The 23267-nt window shown below is 41.1% G+C and overlaps 1 protein-coding gene across 1 annotated transcript in view; it reads right to left on the bottom strand.

Moving 5' to 3' along the window:
• Positions 1-294: 294 nt before the first annotated feature.
• LOC132825559 (tumor necrosis factor receptor superfamily member 17-like) overlaps positions 295-23267 on the bottom strand; it is a 62574-nt gene continuing 39601 nt past the window's right edge. Inside the window, exons 2-3 of the mRNA XM_060840936.1 lie at positions 7110-7277; positions 295-608 (exon numbers count right to left, since the gene is read on the bottom strand). Of these exons, the coding sequence (XP_060696919.1) occupies positions 328-608; positions 7110-7277 (449 nt within the window). The 3' untranslated portion in view covers positions 295-327. The remainder of the gene's footprint in view (positions 609-7109; positions 7278-23267) is intronic.

Genomic DNA, 23267 nt, shown 5'->3' with positions numbered 1-23267 from the left:
ATAACTATCAGCTGGAATCATAACAAAAGCATCTATTAGATACAGTATATCTTCATTTAGAAAAAGAATTGCTGTACCAGAAAAATGGATTACATATGCTTTGTGTGTCAACTTAAGGATTGCAGGAATTACAGCTTGTAAAACAACAAATATATGTATTTTAGTTTAAATCAACTACATTTGTCAACAAATTAGTACCAAATGATCAGCTTACATTTCACATAATTTCCTATCTCTTGTTATTTAAAGTATGGATTCAGATTCGCTGAGGTCTCTTTCAGCAACAAGTTTACAGGGACCTTGTCAGTTTATTTGCAGTTTAGAAAATCAGACCTTTTTGCTACACCATTCCACAGTTTTGGTTGTGACAAGAATTGTTGCTCCTTCTTCAGTAGCTGGTAAAGGAAGTGAAGCATCACAGTCACAGTTTTCCTGAGTACCTGCTTCCAACGTTTTTATTCCATTTCCTCGAGATGTGCAATTGGTAACTTCACTTTCCACACACAGTTCATATTGTTGATTCCTCACAGGAGAGAATCTCTGTTCATCTTTAGCCAAAGTGTGTTCCTTGGAACCTGAAACAGTGGCACTGCTATCGTACGTAACCTCTGAAATTAGAATATAAATAAATAGGCAATGACCTTGTCATGTAAGTTATAGAGTCATAATCATAGAGATGTACAGCATGGAAACAACCCTTTGGTCCAACTCATCTGTGCCAACCTGATAACCTACATTAATCTAGTCCCATTTCCCACCACTTGGCCCATATCCCTCTAAACCCTTCCCATTCATATGCCCAAGCAGATGCCTTTTAAATATTGAAATTGTACCAATCCCCATCACTTCCCCTGGCAGCTCATTGCATACACACACCACCCTCTGCATAAAAAAGTTGCCCCTTAGGTCCCTATTATACCTTTCCCTTCTCACCCTAAACCTATGCCCTCTGGTTCTGGATTCACCCACCCCAGTGAAAAGACTTTGTCTGTTTATCCTATCCATGCCCCTCATGATTTTATAAACCTCTATAAGATCATCCCTCAGCCTCTGATGCTCTCCCTTGTAGCCCTACACAAGGATGAAAAAAACCATTTCGACTGGGACAACACATCTATCCTGCGACAGGCTAAGCAAAGACATGCCAGAGAATTCCTAGAGACCTGACACCCCAACCACAATGCCATAAACAAACACATAGATCTAGATACAATCTATCAACCCCTCAGAAAACGAACAGGAAATGACATCACCACAAACCCGAGGAACCCCATCCAGGACAAACATATAAACTGAAAGCAGGAGACAACAGCTTCGCTTCACTTGGAGGTCACCACTGATGATGTTACCTAGCCAGGTCATGAAACGTTTGGATATCAAACCTACAGTTCAGCAAGCAAACCTACACCCTAAACCTCAACCTGAGCTACAAACCTTCACAAACCTTGCAAAAAACTTCTTCACTATCCTAGCTACCTGCGATTCTACTTTCAAGGAGCTATGAACCTGCACTCCAAGGTCTCTTTGTTCAGCAACACTCCCTAGGACCTTACCATTAAGTGTATAAGTCCTGCTAAGATTTGCTTTTCCGAAGTGCAGCACCACGCAACTATCTAAATTAAACTCCAGCTGCCACTCCTCAGCCCATTGGCCCATCTGATCAAGATCCCATTGTAATCTGAGGTAACCTTCTTCATTGTCCATTATACCTCCAATTTTGGTGTCATCTGCAAACTTACTAACTCTACCTCTTATGCTCACATCCAAATCATTTATATAAATGATGAAAAGAAGTGGACAAAGCACCAAACTTGTGGCACTCCACTAGTCACAGGCCTCCAGTCTGAAAAACAACCATCTACCACCACCCCCTGTCTTCCACCTTTGAGCCAGTTCTGAATCCAAATGGTTAGTTCTCCCTGTATTCCATGAGATCTAACCAGTCTCCCATGGGGAACCTTGTCGAACGCCTTATTGAAGTCCATATAGATCACGCCTACTGCTCTGCCTTAACAATCCTCTTTGTTACTTCTTCAAAAAACTCAAACAAGTTCATGATTTTCCATGCACAAAGCCATGTTGACTATCCCTAATCAGTCTTTGCCTTTCCAAATATGTGTAAATCCTTTCCCTTAGGGATCCCTCCAACAACTCGCCTACCACTGCTGTCAGGCTCAATGGTCTATAGTTCCCTGGCATATCATTACCAGCTTTGTTAAATAGTGGTACCACATTAGCCAACCTCCAGTTTTCCGGCACCTCACCTGTGACTATTGATGATACAAATATCTCAGCAAGGGTCCCAGCAAGCACTTCCCTAGCTTCCCACAGAGTTCTAGGGTACATCTGATCAGGTCCTGGAGATTTATTCACCTTTATGCATTTCAAGACATCTAACACTTCCTCCTCTGTAATATGGATATTTTTCAAGATGTCACCATCTATTTCCTCCAATCTATATCTTCCATCTCCGTCTACGCAGTAAACACTGATGCAAAATACTCATTTAGTATCTGTCCCATCTCCTGTGTCTCCACGCAAAGGTCGCCCCCTTACTGATCTTTGAGGGGTCCTATTCGCTCCCTTGTTATCCTTTTGTCCTTAATGTATTTGCATAAACCCTTTGAATTCTCCTTAACCCTATTTTCCAAAGCTATCTCATGTAGCCTTTTTGCCCTCCTGAATTACCTCTTAAGTTTACTCCTACTGCCTTTATACTCTCCTAAGGATTCACTTGATCTATTCTGTCTTTACCTGACATATGCTCTCTTCTTTTACTTAACCAAACCCTCAGTTTCGCTAATCATCCTTTCCTTTCACCCTAACAGGAATATACTTCTCTGGACTCTTGTTATCTCATTTCTGAAGGCTTCCCATTTTCCAGCTATCTTTTTGCCTGCAAGCATCTGTCCCCAATCAGCTTTTGAAAGTAAAAATTGGCCTTTGTCAAATTTAGAACTTCAACTGTTAGGTCTGGTCTATCCTTTTCCATCACTATTTTTAAAACTAATAGAATAGTGGTCGCTGGCTCGAAAGTGCTCCCCCACTGACACCTCAGTCACCTGCCCTGCCTGATTTCCCAAGAGTCGGTCAAGTTTTGCACCTTCTATAGTAGGTACATCCACATTTGCCAGGGTTGGAGGATTTGAGCTGCTGGAGCGTCGGAGGTTGAGGGGTGACCTTCATAGAGGTTTACAAAATTATGAGGATATGGATAGGATAAATAGGCAAAGTCTTTTCCCTGGGGACGAAGAGTCTAGAACTAGAGGGCATAAGTTTAGGGTGAGAGGGGAAAGATATAAAAGAGACCTAAGGGGCAACTTTTTCAAGCAGAGGGTGGTATGTGTATGGAATGAGCTGCCAGAGGAAGTGGTGGAGGCTGTTACAATTGCAACATTTAAGAGGCATTTTGATGGGTATATGAGTAGGAAAGGTTTGGAGGGAGATGGGCCGGGTGCTGGCAGGTGGGACTAGATCGGGTTGGGATATCTGGTCAGCATGGACGGGTTGGACGAAAGGGTCTGTTTCCATGCTGTACATCTCTATGACTCTATGACATATTGAATCAGAAATTTTTTTGTGCACCTTTAACAAATTCCTCTGCATCTAAATCCTTAATACTATGGCAGCCCCAGTCTATGTTTGGAAAGTTAAAATCCCCTGCAAATGCTACCCTATTCTTGCAGATAACTGAATTCTCCTTACAAATTTATTTCTCAATTTCCCGCTGACTATTAGGAGGTCTATAATACAATCCCAATAAGGTGATCATCCCTTTTCTGTTTCTGAGTTCCATCCAAATAACTTCCCTGGATATATTTCCAGGAATATCCTCCCTCAATACAGCTGTAATGCTATCCTTTATCAAAAACACCATTCTCTACACACACACACGCACACACACACACACACACACCTCCCTTGAGTCTCTTTCTGTCCTTCTTGTAGCATTTGTGGGTGGCACGGTGGCACAGTGGGCGGCACGGTGGCACAGTGGTTAGCACTGCTGCCTCACAGCGCCTGAGACCCAGGTTCAATTCCCGACTCAGGCGACTGACTGTATGGAGTTTGCACGTTCTCCCGTGTCTGCGTGGGTTTCCTCCGGGTGCTCCGGTTTCCTCCCACAGTCCAAAGATGTGCGGGTCAGGTGAATGTTAGGTAGGGGTAAATGTAGGGGTATGGGTGGGTTGCGCTTCGGCGGGTCGGTGTGGACTTGTTGGGCCGAAGGGCCTGTTTCCACACTGTAAGTCTAATCTAAAAGATAATTTGTATCCTGGAATGTCACGCTCTCAGTCCTGTCCATCCCTGAGCCACATTTCTGTAATTGCTATGATATCCCAGTCTCATGTTCCTAACCATGCTCTGAGTTCATTTGTCTTCCCTGTTAGGCCTTTTGTATTGAAATAAATGCAGTTTAATGTATCAGTCCTACCTTGTTCTCTGCTTTGTCCCTGCCTGCCCTGACTGTTTGACTCACTTCTTCCTCGCTATCTCCCAGCCGCCACACCCCCGCCACCCCCACCTTCCTAGTTTATTTCTGCTGAGCAGCTCCAGCAAATCTCCCTGCCAGTATATTAGTCCCCTTCCAATTCAGGTGCAATCCATCCTTCTTGTACAAATCACTTCTACCCCAGAAGAGATTCCAATGATCCAAAAATGTGAATCCTTCTCCCATGCACCAGCTCCTCAGCCATGCATTCATCTCCCTTTGTCAATATTGTCTATTTTGCCTTGAATACACTCACCATCTGTTTCACTTGCTCCTTCTCCTCCTCTGTCTTAGAATCACAGGATCATACTGCATGGAGACAAGCCTTTCAGTCGAACTGGTCCGTGCCATGTCAAGTTCCCCAAACTAACCTCGTTCCACTTGTCTGCACCTGGCCCATATCCTGCTAAACCTTTCCTCTTTATGCGCCTGTCCAAATGTCCTTTAAATGTTATAACTGTACCTGCATCTGCCACTATGTCACCCCTCAACCTTCAGTGAAAAAAGTCTCAGCCTATCCAGCCTCTCCTTATAGCTCAAACCCTCCAGTTCTAAAAACATCTGATAAATCTTTTCTGAACCCTCTCCAATTTAATAATCTCCTTCAACGGCATAAAAGCCATAAATTCTCCAGTCCCCTTCAGTTCCAAAGAACAGTCATATCTGACTTGAAACATTAAATTTGTTTCTCATTCCACAGATACGCCCAGACCTGCTGTTTCTCCAGCACTTATGCATTTTATTTTATGCTTCATATCAAAGTTATTGTGTTCTGCAATTCCACTTGCTCCACACTGACCCAGGACTTTTAAAATATATAAATTGATTTTCTTTCCTCTAAACATATGTTCACTGGCATGTGGCAGAGCACTGAGTGCCATGATAGCTTGTTGCAAATTCAAGCCTATTGCATTGACTTCTCTTTTATTTATCCTCTTTTTACATTCCTGAGAAAATTTCACACAATGTCAGAAATGTGGAAAAATGTTACAATTGTGCATCACTATAAATCTGTCAGGTCATTGATATTTTAATTTTTCTGGACGTACAGGTTGACATTTGAATCTTAACACTGGTGATTATTCCGATGCATGGAAGCAGCTCTAAAATGTGCAGAGTATACTGAATTGTATCACATAGGTGGAAGCCATTTGGCCCATTAGGTCTGTGGCAGCCATTTTGTAGTCGTGTCACTTTCCTATCCTTTCCTATCCCTGTTTTTCTTTACTACTTCAAGTATTTATCAAATTATTTGAGAAGATTACTATTGAACATATATCCTCTGTAGCGATTGGAACAAGGTCAGCCAGGTGGTCCTCATAGAATGAGTTCTCTGATTGGAGCTGTTAATCTGATCCAATCAGCGAGTTATGGCTGACAGACATAAACAGGAGTGTCAGGGGTTTTGTTCAGTCTAGGAGCCAGCTTTCAACTAGCTGGGTTCATGTCATGTACTGTGTAGGGTAAGTAAAGGCTGGTTTGATGACAGGAAACCGGCCTTTGTGGGTATTTCACCACAATGCTATCTGGCACTGCATTCTAATCTAGTTATTGTATTTAAAAAATGATTATTTATATTGGCTCTAGTTCTTTTCCTAATCACTTAAAATTTATTGGACCCTTCTCTGTATCAGTGAACAGGAGTTAGGTCTGTTGACAAGGGCAGTTACATTTTTACCATTTGACAAAATTAGACAAGAAAAATCCATAATTCATAATGAGTATAGAACTAGGGGACTTAATCTCAGAATGAAGGTTAGACCATTAAGACAGATTAGGAGGACTTTCTTCATTCAAAGGGTGGTGAATCTTTGGAATTCTCTACTTCAGAGAGCTGTAGAATAAAAATCATTGAGCATGTTCAAGGGAGAAAGTGATACATTTGCAGAGACAAATGACATTAAAAGGACATGGAGATGGCATGGGCAAGTGGCACTGAAGTAGAAGATCAGCCATGATTGAGCTGAATTGCAGGGAAGGCTGAATGGGCTACTCCTCCATGCGCTGAATGACCTACTCCTGTTTCAAAGTTCAGGTTTGACATTCTGTAAAAATTTATCAATTTCTAAAATCACATTACCAATATTCAATATGTTTAAGGTGACAATAACCTTGCCCAACTAAGATAAACTTTTTCCGCGTGTATTTCACTTTTCTTGCAACATTGTTTGCGCATCATATTTACTCAATAAGATGTAATTTCAGAAACAAAAACAGAAATTGCTGGAAAAACTTGGCAGAGTTGGCAGCATTGTGGAGAGAAAACAGAATTAACATTTCAGATCCAGTGACTTTTCTTCAAAACAGTTTTCCCAGCAACTTCTGTTTTTTGTTTCTGATTTCCAACGCCAGCAGTTCTTTTTTTTTAAGAGGTGATTTCAACCACGTATTATTTCAAATTTTGTTTCCAAACAAAGGAACAGCTTAAGTAGATCTAATCTTTCATCTAACCTTTGAATTTGAATATTTTAACCTAAAGTTTGAATATTTTAACTTGATAGCTCTTAAAACTTAAATTTTGAGGTCAAAAGCATTTAAAATATTTTTCTAATCAGATGATTGATTACCTATATAAAAAAAGTTTTCATATGATTCATGAGTAAAAATCTGAATATTTTACCATCACCTGTAGATTTAAACAATGTTCTTGATTTCCTTTGGTGTAATTTTCGAAGAACAAATGCGAACACAAACAACACTATAATTAAAAGTGGAAGCAATCCAATAATAACCCAGAAGTTTCGAACTGTCTCATTACTCCAGGTAGACGTGGAAGATTCTGGAATTTCTGTGTGAAAAAAGAACAGATTTATATCGGTTATAGTTGAATACAGATGCCCATTGCACCTCAATTATGCATTATAAGGCAATAATAATTTCACATTACAGTCAATTAAATCAAACTCTTTAAATGGAAAGTTGTTTAAATTCCACTCATGAGAATAATTTGTAATAAATAATATGCTCATATTCTGTTACAACAGCTTCCAACATTTGTCACTGAAATCATATTGAATTCTGTTATTCACCTTCCATCAGGTCTCTAAAACAACATTCACTGCTTGGAGATGCTCAAAAATTAGAGTTGCCTGACTTCAAATTCCCCAAAATAGAAGAGAATCATTCTGCTGATTCTCACATTCTGTTGATATGGCCAAGATCTGGTGCTCAAGCCACAAAATAGGTATTTTCTAGTCGACTCTGTTCAGAGATGTTATAACACACTTCTGGATATGTTGGGACTTCAACTTAAGCCTTCTGACCCAGAGCTAGGGACACTACCACTGTGTCACAAGACCTCTAACCCTCACTAGGGGTAAACCCTTTCTTTCAAATCATCACAGACAGCTACCAGTATTGTTCAAATGCCACTAAACCAATGTAACTGATGACTGGTGTTGAGCAAAGATGTAATTTAAAATGCATGCTACACACCAGCTATTTTCATGCAGGTTGGTACTCACCCATTTAAAAATTCCAAAGTATTTTGATAAAGTTAGGTCTTTGGTCAGCTTCAACCGATTGTTTGCAACAGAAGCTAGCCAGAAAATGAGAAATTTCAGGTGACGTCAGTGAGATGGCTTGCTCACCTACTATGTATAGTGAACAACTATGTGGTATTTGATGCTAATGGAGATGCACTGTATCCCTGACAGCAACGTCTGGATTTCTATTCTTGACTGAGCATGTGCAGCTTCCAGAAGTTGCTGTCAGTGTGAGAACAGTGATGACATTGAAGGTTAACATTTTCTCTACTGTGACAATGTTAGAACCAAACAAGCTGAAAATGTGTTGCTGGAAAAGTGCAGCAGGTCAGGCAGCATCCAAACAGCAGGAGAATTGACGTTTCGGGCATGAGCCCTTTACCTCACTTTCTCCCCTTTGAACCAAACGAACCTATTCAAACTTTGAACTGGAAGTACATAAGCATCTCAGGCAAATTGAATGACAGGAATATAATTTAATAGAGAAAACAAAAGAAATAGGATTGCGAGCCCACAGCCTCTGAGAAGGAACATTCCAAAGATTCATAATCCTTTGAATGAAGAAAGGTTTCCTCATCTCAGTCATAACTGGTCAACTCATTATTGTGAAACACTAAACAATGATTCTAACTCTCGAACAGGAGAAAACCACCTTCCCCAGCAACAATCCTGTCAAACCTGTGACAAGATTTTTCAATGTTTTACGAGATCAACAATGTCCATTGAAGCTTATTCAACTCCTCACAAGAATGGGTTAAATCATTCCTTCCAAACACATCTCCAAAATGATCAAGATTCACAACACACAAATCATTCAGTTCGGAAAATACCAGAGGTGGACAAAATAAATTGTTAATGCTCCTTTTGACCAACAGTTCTACTTTTACTAGGTGAAGAGATTTCTTCTTTAAAAATGTTACTGTTTGAATAATGGCAAATATATTTATTTTTCCTACATTATAGCAAGGATTCTCAAAAAAGCAGAGAAATTTAGGAGGAATTTAAACCGATGAATTGAAGAAGAATATTTATCACTATTTCAGAAGAAGAGAAATTATACACTTTTTAACATACTGGACAAATACTCAAAGAATTTCATCAAGGTTAGACTAGCAAAGTAAGATCTCAAATAGACTAACAAAATTTAGAACTAATTATTTGACTGTACAGTGCACTGTGACACTTTGAAGACATGAAAGGTATTATAAGGTGCCCAGATTTGGTCAGGTCCTGTAGACCAATACATGTGTCTGCCCCCATTTGAGACACAATCGTACAGCCTGGTCAGACTGCTCATTGAATACTCTTATTTCCAGCCTTGGGAAATGAGGAACATATGAACAGGCGAGGTCACTCAGCTCATTGATCCTGCTTCACATTTCAATACGATCATAGCTGATGATCAAGCTTGATACCACTTTCCCATACTGTCTTCCTATCCATGATATCTTTGCATCCAGAAACGTATTGATTTCTATCTTGGTCAATGAGAGTCAGTCAAACTAATGTGACCTCGAAATGCAGGGATCTCAGAAAAGGAACACAAGAAATAAACAATAATATCATTCACAACTTATACATTTAATGGTAAGGTCCTAGGGAGGGTTGCTGAACAAGAACATAGAACATAGAAAAGTACAGCACAGAACAGGCCCTTTGGCCCACGATGTTGTGCCGAGGTTTAATCCTAATGTAAAATATAGTAACTTAACCTACACACCCCTCAACTCAATGCTATTCATGTGCATGTCTAGTAATTGCTTAAATGTCCCCAGTGACTCTGCTTCCACCACCACAGCTGGCAAAGCATTCCATGCATTCACTTCTGCGTAAAGAACCTACCTCTGACATCTCCTTTATACCTTCCACGTAATATCTTCGACTTATGTCTCCTCGTACCAGTCAATCCTGCCCTGGGGAAAAGTCTCTGGCTATTGACTCTATCTAGACAAATAGACCTTGGAGTGCAGGTTCATAGTTCCTTAAAAATAGAGTCACACATAGATAGCATAGTGAAGAAGGCGTTTGGTATGCTTTCCTTTTTTGGTCAGAGCATTGACTATAGGTGTTGGGAGGTCACATTGCAGCTGTACAGGATGTTTGTTAGCCACTTTTGGAATATTGCATGCAATTCTGGTCTCCTTCCTGTCAGGAGGATGCTGTGAAACTTGAAAGGGATCAGGGTTGGTTGGAGGGTATGAGCAATAGGGAGATGCTGAACAGCTGGGGTGCTTTTCCTGAAGCATCAGAGGTTGAAGGGTGACATTATAGAGGGTTACAAAATCATGAGGGGCATGGATAGGATAAATCAACAAAGTCTTTTCCCTGGGGTTGGGGACTCCAGAACTAGCGGGCATAGGTTTAGAGTGAGAGGGGAAAGATATAAAAGGGACCTACGGGGCAACATTTTCATGCTGAAAATGGTGCATGTACGGTTTGAGCTGCCAGAGGAAATGGAGGAAGCAGGTACATTGCAGCATTTAAAAGGCATCTGGATGGGTATATGAATAGGAAGGGCTTTACAGGGATATGGGCCAAATGCAGGGGACTAGATTAGGTTGGGATATCTGGTCAGCATGGATGGAAGGGTCTGGTTCCGTGCTGTACATCTCTATGACTCTGTGAATATAAGTCAAGAAGTATATGGAAAAAAGATAAATCCAGAATATTACTTTCAATTGAGCAGTGTGCATTGAGCAAAGGGAGACCAGTTTAAACATGAAGAAGGTAATTTTAGGATTAATATCAGGACTTTCTTTTTACACAGAGAGTGATCAACATCTGGAATGTAGTCTCAGGGAGAGCAATCAAAGTAATGATTCTGGAATCATTTGTGTAACAGTTGAATGCAGCAATATGGGAAGGGAAGAGCAGTTCGTCAAGAGTGTATTAAAATGCACTGAAAGATGCCAGAGGCTCCAATAATCTACTGATGACACAAAACCATTTAGTAACTCAGATTTACCACGAACAAGTAGTTACTCGTTTCAGTTAGTAATTTGTTTTTAGAAGTACTGAATGCAAAAGTCAATGTCTTGCTCAATATGGTTAAAAAAAGAATCTAATAGCTAGACTGCAGAGTTGATTGGATTTTTGCCATGATACCAGTTCCACTGCATTCAGAAACTATCCTTCTATTTCAATCTGGCAGTCTGGTTGCCAAACCATTTTTCCAGGTTCTTGCAAATGCAAGGTGTTTTTACACAGCACCTCTTGAATCTAAGTGAATTGAGTCACTAAAGAAAGTGTTGAAAAAACCGAGTTGCACAGTGGAATTGTTCATTGTTCTTTGACACGTGTGAACTCATCGAGGAGAAAGTGAGGTCTGCAAATACTGGAGATCAGAGCTGAAAATGTGTTGCTGGAAAAGCGCAGCAGGTCAGGCAGCATCCAAGGAACAGGAGATTCGACGTTTCGGGCATAAACCCTTCTTCAGGAATTCCTGAAGAAGGGCTTATGCCCGAAACGTCGAATCTCCTGTTCCTTGGATGCTGCCTGACCTGCTGCGCTTTTCCAGCAACACATTTTCAGCACATGTGAACTCATCCCAGCATAGAAATAATTTTCACTTTCTGACAGAAGTTCTGTGTTCTCTTAGCAGCACAGGCTTGTAATGCCCTCAATGAAACACAAACACTGCACTCATTTGACAATCCCACTGAAAGCCCTTACAATCTTTCTGAATAGGAATTGGAAATAAAAATTATACCACTCAAGGTGGACCTATCTTAAAAATTCACCGAAGCGCACAGCTGTCATTCAAAGCATTTTAATCCAACTCTAGGTGGTAATTTGAATTTAACTCATTTGTGAGAAACTAAAACCATACGACAAGCTATAATTTCATACATCATTTAATTATACATTCCAGGTGACTGAGAGGTGTTTTCTTGTCTAAGTCATCAACATCTTTGATATTAAGTGATGAATGAATTGAAGGTCACAACAAAATTTTAGCTTGCAAGCTCCAAATTTGTGGACAAAATTTAGGATTTGAGGTTATCTTCTGTTCAGGGTGGGGGTTAGTTTAGAGTGAAAATCATAGTTTTATGTGTTAATAGGGGTTTGTCAGTGGGGGATTACCCTGGTTTGCTAGAAAAAATTAACACCATTGTTAAAGACATTTATACATTTCAACAATATTTCTTTTCTATTAGTACAATCTGAAAAATTAACCTTTTTCTTTTCCAAAGGGCTGCATATACATACAACATAGAACATTGAAAAGTACAGCACAGAACAGGCCATTTGGTCCACAATGTTGTGCCAAGGATTAATCCTAATGTAAAATAAAATAACTTAACCTATGCACACCTCAACTCACTGCTATTCATGTGCATGTCCAGCAGTTCCTTAAATGTCCCTAATGACTCTGCTTCCACCACCACCCCGGCAACATATTCCATGCATAAAGAACCTTCCTCTGACATCCCTTCTATACCTTTCTCCTAATATCTTAAAACTATGACCCCTCGTGCCAGTCAATCCTGCCTGGGGAAAAATTTCTGGCTATTGACTCCATCCATTCCTCTCATTATCTTGTATAACTGGAAAATTTAAAAAAAACAAATGAATGTCAGACGGTTAGGGAGAAGCTATGGATAAAATAGATAAATCACTGTTTTAGGTGTAGACAATTCACTTCAGCTAATTCTACGTCAATTTGCTAGCAGGATTAAGAGTGTGGTACCAAGTTAACAATACTGAACCCACTTGAACATAAGTCTTATTGTCACGGACTTCTACTCGCATTAAAGAAACCACGAGAGAGCAAAAGCTTGCAGATAATTGATTGGGTAGAATTCTCCAAACCCACAAACTCTACTGCCTTAAGAACAAGGGTGGCTGACACACAGGAACACCACTACCTGCAAATTCCCCTCCAAGCTTCATCCCGATTTGGAAATATATCACCATTTCTTTACTGTCTCTGGGTCAAGCACTGTGGGAGTGTCCCTACACCAGATGGGCTGCAGTTGTTCAAGAAAACATCTCGGCGCTATCCTCGTAACGGCAACTAGAGATGGACAACAAATGGTGCCCCAGACAGTATGCCCCACATCTCTTGGGAGGAAAGAAAATTAAAGTGCCTTGATGTAACAGTGCAACAGGACAGATCCAGCATTTATATGTAATGTTAAAGTATACAAAGTAATTACTTTAAAACAGAGTTGTGCATACTGGGTGCATACACCAGTGACCCTGCAGTTTCTCTGACTATGATAACAACTAGTGTTAAAAATTTGTATCTGGCCAATAAGCAGAGAAGCAAAAAGCTTCTTAGGCAAGCATATTTATTGAAGTATTATTTAGTTATGAAAGAGCAGGATCCAGTGACATGGTTGTGTGGTTTGTGGCAAATATTCATTGCCCATATTCCTATCTGTATTTAACAGCAGTGATCAATGCAGTTTCGTGGTCTGAATGTTTTTGCAGTGTTGATAATCAAAAGTTCACAATGCACTGAGAGAGGGAAATTGACAGACCTCCGAAAAGTTTTTTTGTGGGAAGATAAAATTGTATCATCTTGTGAAATTATAACGATCTTCAAAAAGAAGCAGAACTGCAGGAATCAGGAGAAATTTTATGTATGTAGACTCAGTGGAAGTGTTGGTTTTATAGAAGCTGTTACATGTAGAAAAAAGATTTATATTTCATTACTTCTCTACTCTGCACAATTCCATGAAGATGCTCCATTGAACCAATCTTTGAAAAAGCTTCTGATTATCTGACTTGATATTTCTTTATGTGGCTTGGTGTAATTCTTTTAATAATTGCTCCTTTGAAGCATCTTGGGACATTTTAATCTGTTGAGGGGCGCTACCTGAATAAATATAGATTTTAATTATATGACTTTATAAGCAAGGTGAAACTTCCTTTGTCAGCACAATTTTCACCATTATCTGAAGAACCTGCAGAAAGCTAGCTCACAACATTTGAATGTCAGACTGAACTAGTTTCAATCCACTGAGGCTTTCTACTCTAAGAGCTAAAATTGTAGTTGTAGAATATAAGATTGGAATGATTTGCTTGCTATAGAATGTGATAAGTTAGATGCAGATGATATGGCTTCCTTCTGATGGCAAATGAAAATTTCAACACCTGCCAGGTGGTGAAATAAATCCACACTGCCCATTTACATAATTCAGCTTCTGGCAGCTCAGTAATTGGTGAGGTTAAAGCTATTCTATTTGGCTGATCCAGAAACTCTGTCCCTGAGCCCTGATTCTCCTGATAGATTATATTGATAGAGACTGACTAGACAGGGGTTATATTCATTGGAATTTAGAAGAATGAGGAGGGATCTTATAGAAACCTATAAAATTATGAAGGGAATAGATAAGATAGAAGTAGGGTATAGACTCAAAATTAGAGGGAGCAGATTTAGGACTGAATTGAGAAGGAAACTCTTAACCCAGAGGGTTGTGAATCTGTGGAATTCTATGCCCAGTGAAATAGTTGAGGCTTCCTCACTGAATGTTTTTAAAGCTAAGATAGATAATTTTTCTTAACAATAAAGGAACTAAGGGTTATGGTGAGGTGGCGGGGGGGGGGTGTAAATGGAGCTGAGGCCACAAAATGATCAGCCATGATTTTATTGAACGGTGGAGCAGGCTCGAAGGGCTGGATGGCCTACTCCTGCTCCTATTCTTATGTTCTTATAATTCGATTGTCCGTGTAGGATGTCGACTGGGATTCAATGTCCCAGTACAACTTCATTAAACGAGTCTCAGTCCATTCATTCTACCACCAAGACCAACAGTCTCAACCTCCAAAAACTACCTCCTATTTGGACTCATTCCCCATCCTCTTTTTTTCCTACAGCACAGAGACAAGCCCTTCAGCCCAAACTGGTCCATGCCAACCAAAATGTCTGCCCAAGCTAACCCCATTTCCCTACACTTTGCCCAATCCTTCTAAACCTTTCCTATCCACCTATTTGTCCAAATACCTTTTAAATATTGCTAATGTATGCATCTCAACCACTTCCACTGGTAGCTCATTCCATAATGGTGTTTCTTGGTGTTTCTTTTCTTCACTCCTGGCCTCAGCATGAACCCGACAAAGTGCCCATGGTTGTATCGCTCAGTGGCATACAGCAGTTTCTCAGTGGCCCGTGGCAGTGTCACGGCCCAGTCTCTCAGCAGCCCCTGGCAGTGCCTTAGCCCGGTCTCTCAGTGGCATAAGCGGTCTCTCAGCAGCCCGTGGTGGTGTCTTAGCCTGGTCTCTCAGGGCATACAGCGTTCTCTCAGCAGCCCGTAGCGGTGTCTTAGCCTGGTCTCTCAGTGGCATACAAAAGTCTCTCAGTGGCCCATGGTGGTGTCTTAGCCTGGTCTCTCAGTGGTGTACAACAGTCTCTCAGCATCCCGTGGCGGTGTCTTAGCCTGGTCTCTCAGTGGCATACAGTGGTCTCTCAGCAGCCCATGGTGGTGTCTTAGCCCGGTCTCTCAGTGGCATACAGTGGTCTCTCAGCAGCCCGTGGTGGTGTCTTAGCCTGGTCTCTCAGTGGCATACAGTGGTCTCTCAGCAGCCCGTGGTGGTGTCTTAGCCCGGTCTCTCAGTGGCATACAGCAATCTCTCAGTGGCCCGTGGTGGTGTCACAGCCCAGTCTCTCAGCAGCCCATGGTGGTGTCTTAGCCCGCTCTCTCAGGCATACAGCAGTTTCTCAGCAGCCCATGGTGGTGGCATGACCAAGTCTCTTAGCAGCCCATGGTGGTGTCTTGGCCCGGTCACTCTGTAGCAGTTCCCCAGTATCTGTGGCAGCAGCGTCGAGAGCAGATAGCTGAGGTTCTCCCAGACAGTGCAATAAGCAGACTTTTAACTTAATTCCTTTATTTTTCCAGTTTAAGAAGCTCTTTAATGTTAATTATTATTTATTTATGTTTCTACTTATTGTAAAGCTCATGCTTAATTTATTAACTCTGTTTCTCTTGCTACTTTGCACCTACGTTTCTTTTATACCTAGAAACCTTTGTACCTATGATGGCACTTTGCGGGGCTACATTATACACTTTTCACTGTACTTCTGTATTTCTGCACTTGAGTGCATGTGACAATAAAATCTGCATCTAAAAATTTCATCAGCAGAATTGCATCCACCTTATTCCCATTAGGTCATTGTCTGCTTGTATAAACTCTTAGAAACAAAAAAATTCCAGATGCTGGAAGAACACAGCAAGCCAGGCAGCAACTGGAGATGGAAAAGTCAACATTGCAGGTATAACCCTTCCTCAGGAATTGTGACCACCAGTTCAGGCATAATGAATTTCAATAGCTCTCTTTTGTTCAGAACTGGCTAGAGGAGACATCTCATCTCTTGGTCTTTTGAGGAGATCCACACAATGAATGGGTGTGACATTCCAGGACGTTGATGTCTCTATCCTACACGCAATCCCTTGAGAGCAGGGATGACTTCCTTCACTTGGAGTTCGGGGTCGTACAGTTACGAAGCACTCCAATACGAGATCCACACACCTTGTCACAGGTGGAGCTGGTAATGGTGGTGGGATACTCAGGATTTCACACACTCCTTCCACCGTTTGCATTTCATTTTCATCTAGGCCAATCAAACATGCTTGAAATGGTTTGCACCTTCATGGATGCTAATAGAGTCATTGAATCATACAGCATGAAACAGACCGTTCAGTTCAACTCATGTTTGCTGACCAAGTTTCGCAAACTAAACTAGTCCCATTTGCCTGCATTTGGCCCATATCTCTCTAAATAATCATGTAACTGTCCAAATATCTTTTAAATGTTGTAACATACTGGTAAATTTTTGTTGAACTCTCTCCAATTTAATAATATTCTCTCCAATTTGAGAGTGTATAGGGCAAAAGCACCCCATAATTGAGTGGAGCTATTGGATTATTTCACTGAAGCTTTGAAGACATCCTAAAAGCATTTTCTCTGCTTTCCTGGTAACTGCTTAATGTGAAGTTCAGAGTAGAAAGCCTGTTATATACCTAGTAATTACATTTTGATTTAATTCTGAAACATTTCCTTTCTTAGTTTCCACTCACCTTTTCAGTTTTTGTTGCAGTGTCTTATCTGGTTAATGTTTATTTACTTAAGAGTAGACGGCTATTTCAGCAGTCTTCAGTCAAGCACATGGATGATGTGGCCCAACACAGTTGATTGTCTGCAGTCAGTGTGTTGATGCTGGGTACATTAACCTGGGAGTAGACACTGTTTAGGAGCCCCTATCTTGTCAGCATATTTGTACAATTTTGCAAGGGCATCCCTGGTAACATTTATGAAGGGATTTGGAATGTGAAATGACCCATCTAAGAAATGTACATAAGGGCAGCTACTGCCCTATAGACCATGAGATTGGTATTGGGTTTGAGGCCTCTTTATCAAATACTGTGCTCCCTAGCACTGGCACACTGATGGCAGTGTCAAATTTCATCACTGTCTGCTGTAGTTGAAAGGAGGCTCCCAAAAATTGATCCACACTGTCCGATGATCTCACTGTCGACAGTGAGTGGGCAGTGTTGTGTGGTGGGAACAGTCTGATAAAGAACCTTTGTTTTCTGGATGTTACCCCTTTATGAATGTGTTGATTGTAGTTTGGTTATTGTTGATTATAGCTCAACCTCTGAGTGTGCACACAAGTCATCTACGTACAGCAGCTCAACGACAAAGGGTAGGATGATCTTGATTCTGGATTGGAGGTGACGCAGGTCAAACAGCTCTGCATTCGTCTGGAAGAGAAACTCCAGTTCAGCAGAAAGTTTCATAGAGATGGGGTGAAGTATTGTAGTGAAGGAGATGGAGAACAGCATTGGTGCATTGACCCCAGTTGGCACACATATTGGGTCGGTGGTGGACCACAGATGAACATTTGGTTTGAATGCTTATGTGCAGCATGTGGAGGACAGTGACAAATTTCTGTGGGTATCCAAATTTCAGGAGGAGGCTCCATAATTCCTCCAGGTTGACAGAGTCAAAATGTTTTTTGAGATTAAAGAACATATAGAGGTTGCTGCTGCTTTCTCTCTTTTCTTGGATTACCTTGCTGTGAAGACAATATTCACTGACTCTGGATGGATGGAATCCTCACTGTGATTCTGGGAGGAACTCTTCAGCTACTGGGAGGAGGTAATTGAGGGGAAATTTTGTCATGACCTTTGCTGTGGTACACTGTGTGAGACCCCTCCATGGTTTTCACAATTGATGTTATCTCTTTTTTTGAATATGGTCACATTTATGGCATCTCAGAAGTCTGTTGGTATGCTGTCCTCTTCCCAGGTGTGGAAAGTGAAATTGTGTATTTGTGCTAATGGTATTTCCCAGCCGTACCTCAGTATTTCAGCAGAGATTCTGACTGCTTTGACTACTAAGTTGGTTCTCAGCTTTTGAATGGCCTTTCTAACTCGTGACTGAGGTTATGGGATAGCATAGTGGCTCAGTGGTTAACATTGCTGCTTCACAGCACCAGGGGACTGGGTTCGATTCCACCATCGGGGAAGAGTTTGCACATTCTCCCCATGTTTGCATGGGTTTCCACCGGGTGCTCCAGTTTCCTGCCACAGCCCAAAGATTTGCAAGTTAGGTGGATTGGCCAGGCTAAATTGCTCATTGATGCATTAGTCAGGGGTAAATATAGGGTACGAGGCTGGGTGAGTTACTCTTTGGAGGATCAGTGTGGACTTGTTGGGCAAAAGGGCGTGTTTCCATACTGGAGGGAATCTAATCGAATATAAATTCCCAATAGTGTCCAGGGATTCATAGGTTAGGTGTGATATGGATGTGCCGGTATTAGACTAGGGTGAACAAAGTCAAAAAGCACACAACACCAGGTTTTAGTCCAACAGGTTTATTTGGAAATACTAGTTTTCAGAATGCTGCTCCTAGGTGTATTAGCCATGGGAAATGCAGGGCTACATGGATAGGTTAGGGGGATGGGTCTGGGTGGAATGTTCTTCAGCGGGTTGTTGGGCTGAATGGCTTGTGGGGATTTTCAATTCAGGTGTGGTTGAAAGCATTCACTTCAGAGACTTTCAGTGGGGAGATCCCTCCATGTGCTCCCTCCATGGAGCATTCACTGCGTCTGTGTTCTTGATGAGTGCCATTTCATTTTTAGCTCTCATAGCAGAAGTTCCGGAGTGCTTGGGTCATGACTGCACTAAAGAAACACCACACATCACAGCTGAGTTGCTAGATTCCTGTGCTCCTTTCATTCACTATTTTTAGGGCATGGTTACTGGTGACCCACTTTATTCTAGTGCTTCCAGTTTTGGAACATCTTACCCTTGTAATTCAGTAGCTCCTGGCTGTTCAAGACAAACTAGTCTTGATGTTTCTTGGTAAATAAACGTAGAGTCTCCTAAGAAATATTAGTCATGATAGATTGAAAGGTAGACCAGGCACTGGGGTTTCTGTTCACTGAGCATCTCCAAGTTCACTGTGGAGCGTGGACTGAGTAGGTCTTTCTTCACAGCATCCTCAAGTCCATCAACATTGAATTTCCTGTGCCAGTGCTTCTTCTGCTGCAGTTTTTTCTTTGGGTCAAGCTGAAGGAAAGGTAAAGAGGGTTGGGTGACAGTTGATTTAGCAGTTGTCAGCTCATGTCATGGCATGGCTGATGCCAACATCCTCATATTTCTCACTGTGGTGATGTATTCAAACCAATGCCAATGTCCAGAGCAAGGATGTTACCATGAGACCTTGTATTTGTCTTTTTCTGGCAAAATAAAGGGTTTGTTATGAGCAGATCATGTTGTAGACATTTTGGGTCAGGAGGAGGATTAGCTTCATCATTACCTGCCCTGTACCTTCCTTGCCAAAATATCTTTCCAGAGGTTTCTGAGTCTCCCAATATGAGTATTGAAATCATCAAGCAGAATCAGTTTATTTCCCATTGGCACACTGGACAACAACTGAGGTAGAGTTCCTTCTTGATCTCAACTGTTAACTTTAAGGATTGAGGCACGCACACTGACCATGGCATTATGCTTCTGAGTTAGGGCGTGCCGAAAGGTCATTGGGTGTTCATTTAACCCAGATGGAGACTTGAGGAGATGATAAATTTGTTCATATTTAATGGTGTAACCAACCCAAAGGAGTCAGTGTTCTTCTTTAGATTTCATCTTCCAGAAGAAAAGCAACCACCAATTTTTTTTCTTTGAGTTGATCATCTCCTGCCCACTGTGTCTCTCTCAGGGGACAGGTATATAGATGTCAAACTCTGGAGTTTCTGGGACAGGATAGCGGAGCAAGATTGAGGACTGTTACAATTGGGGTTGGTCGTGAGTATCCTCATTATCCAAGTCCCCAATTTTATATTGAGAGAGTCACAGAGAGTCATAGAGTTATACAGCAGAAGAGGCTCTTTGGCCCATTACATCTGTTTCAACCAGTCTACATGAAGGCTATTTTCCAACATTTGTCCCATTGTTTTATATGTTATGATATTGCCAGTGTCTTCCAAGTATTTTTAAAAGATTGTGAGCTTTCCCACTTCTACTCCCCTTCCAGGCAATGCAATTCAGATTCCTACCACCCTCTGGGGGAAATCCTTCTTCCTTAAACCTCTCCTAAATCTCCCGTCCTTCATCTTAAAATTATACGCCCTCTTGCTTGATCCTTCAATCAACGGGAACAGCTGATTCCTATCCACTCTGTCCATGCCCCTCAATCTTACATCAATCAAGTCTTCTCTGTTTTAAAGAAAACAACCTGAGCTTATTCAGTCTCTCTTTATAGCTAAGCTGCTCCATTGCAGGCAATATCACCTGTGCACACTCTCTAATGCAATCACACCCTTCTTCTAGTGTGGAAGACATTTGGTGTGAGGGGGATCTTTTAGTGTGCTGTGGCCTTGTATATCAACTACCACAGAGACCTGGCAAAGTATGGTCTTGACCAACAAGAGGGACAGCCAGCAAAATTGGAAAACAGGATCCACTGCATTCACAAGGTTGTTTCTGATAACTATTGATCAGAACTTTCCACAAGTTCATAACATGAATGGCTGTAGCCATCTAATCATCCAGCAAAGTTTGTTTTAGACATTCAACAAGAAAGCATAGCTTTTAAATTAAATGTGTGATCTCTCCATTCATGATTAATGGACATTACACTGGCCCACAATCTCATCTCCTGATTTCCTACATGGATCCAATCTCAAACTCTGAAGTGCTTTATTCTGTTAAAGAACAGACTCGTGCCCAATCTCCTGTGCCCCAGTGTTTTGATTCCAGCATTGGTCAGAGGCTGTGAGTAAAAGGTCAGTTCTTTTGATCAAAGTTGAGATTGGCAAATCAATGAAGGGCAAGGAAAATCATTACTATGCAGAATGTAGGAATATTTTCACAAATCTGATCTTTAACAATATTCTTTTCTGCCAAAAACCATGGCCTTTCCTCTTTAAATAAGCATTGAATGTCTAGCACCACAGAGATAATGTTACTGGGCAATAACCTGGAGGTCTAGATTAATTAAACGATTTATCCAATATTTTTTCAAAGCCCTCTAAAGCATCTGGGAAATTTAAATTCATTCATGTCGAACTAAAAAAAAGTATTCATATCGAGCAACATAAAAATAGATTCCTACTTTACTTTAGGGAAGGAAATCTACTATGCCTACCCAGTCTCGCCTACAATGACCCAAACTTGCTACAACTCTATCCTACATTCCAGCCTATCGCCGTCACCCCCCGCCCCACCTTAATCCACTTATTGTATTGCCACCTACTCTTCAACTTGGCACTGCCCTCTTGAACTGTCCTACTTTTCCATCTTCCTTCCTACCTATCTGCTCCACTCTCCACTCCGACCTATCACCATCACCGCCCACCTTCACCCACCTATCACATTCCCAGCTACCTTCACCCCGGCCCCACCCCCCTCCCCCTCCCATTTATCTCTCAGCCCCCTTGGGTCCCCCCTCATTTCTGATGAAGAGTTTATGCTCAAAACATCAACTCTCCTGTGCTTTTCTAGCACTACACTTTTTGACCCTAACCTATAAGTGACCCAAACTTGCAGCAACTCTCACCTACATGTGAGCCAAACTTGCTACATGGTCCACTCTTCATTGTCCCCTGCACTGGCCTGACCAGTTCAGTCATCTGCTTTCAAGGTGACAGCTGATGAGGATGTGCAGTGAATGCATGCCTCTCCACCAATACCCACATCCTGTGAATTAATTAAAAACTGAAGCCACAGCTTTCTCACATGTTAACAAACCATACAGTTGAATTAAATTTTGCAAAAATTACATGTAATTTCAACACTGAGTCATTGGCCCCATGATCAACCAAAATGATTTGCTGCTGAAAACTAACAGAAGTGTATTTCTTAGAAATTAGAATTAGAAATGTTAAGCAGTTGGTGCCAACATTGGCAAACTGCCAGAAAGATGACTGTTGCAAAAAAAATCAAATATCACATTGTGTATAGGAGGAAATATATAAAAGGAAAGAAATATGGTTTCAAAAAGGAAACAAAGTGTTATTCTTAAGCAAGATAACCAACTTTGAGATGTCTCACCGTTGACAGTTGATTTTTATGCCTACAAAAATTAGTATGTGACAACCTGTTTTCAAGATTTTATTTTCTATGATAGGATTGAATATTTCCAATGCTGCACAAGAAATTGTCATCTTGCTAAGTAGTCTAGAAATTTCAGCCAGTATAAATTGAAATTATACATCCAAGGACAAATGAGAATCTTTTACTTTCCTCAATTTTTTCAACTGACCAGCTTACATTCTTATATTTAAACAGAAAGTGCTGGAGAATCTCAGCAGGTCTGGTAGCATCTATGGAGAGAGAAGCAGAGTTAACATTTCAAGTCTGATATTACTCTTCATCGGAAGGCAGCTCATCACCACCTTCTCCAGGCAAAGATGGATGGGCAATAAATGCTGACATCAACAGTGACACCTATTAGCTATGAAATATTTTTTTAAAAAGAAAGCACACTGATTGTTTGACCAACGTAAAGCTGCCGTGCACTAGTAAAAGAATAGGACTCTCTATCAGTTTACATGATCGTCAAAAATGCTAAAGTTTAGTCCTAAAGTTTAAAAATTGATTCTCAAAAGCTGTATTATTCACTAGTGCGTCCATCTTATTTGATTCCATGGAAATAAACAAACAAGGAAGGGATAACAGATGACACCAGAACTGCAGTCTCTCCTACCTCACCCCATCTACAAATCCAGGCACAGCTCCCAGCAGTGACATTCGTGTGCTACCTTTATCACAGGGACAGCACTGCCACTGAATCAAGGCTGATACAGTATTCATCTTTTAAGACACCAGCTTCCTGCAGGAGGA

This window comes from Hemiscyllium ocellatum, chromosome 20, assembly GCF_020745735.1.
Source record: "Hemiscyllium ocellatum isolate sHemOce1 chromosome 20, sHemOce1.pat.X.cur, whole genome shotgun sequence".
NCBI classification, from domain to species: Eukaryota; Metazoa; Chordata; class Chondrichthyes; order Orectolobiformes; family Hemiscylliidae; genus Hemiscyllium; species Hemiscyllium ocellatum.
This window is presented reverse-complemented; position numbering and strand designations above follow the sequence as displayed.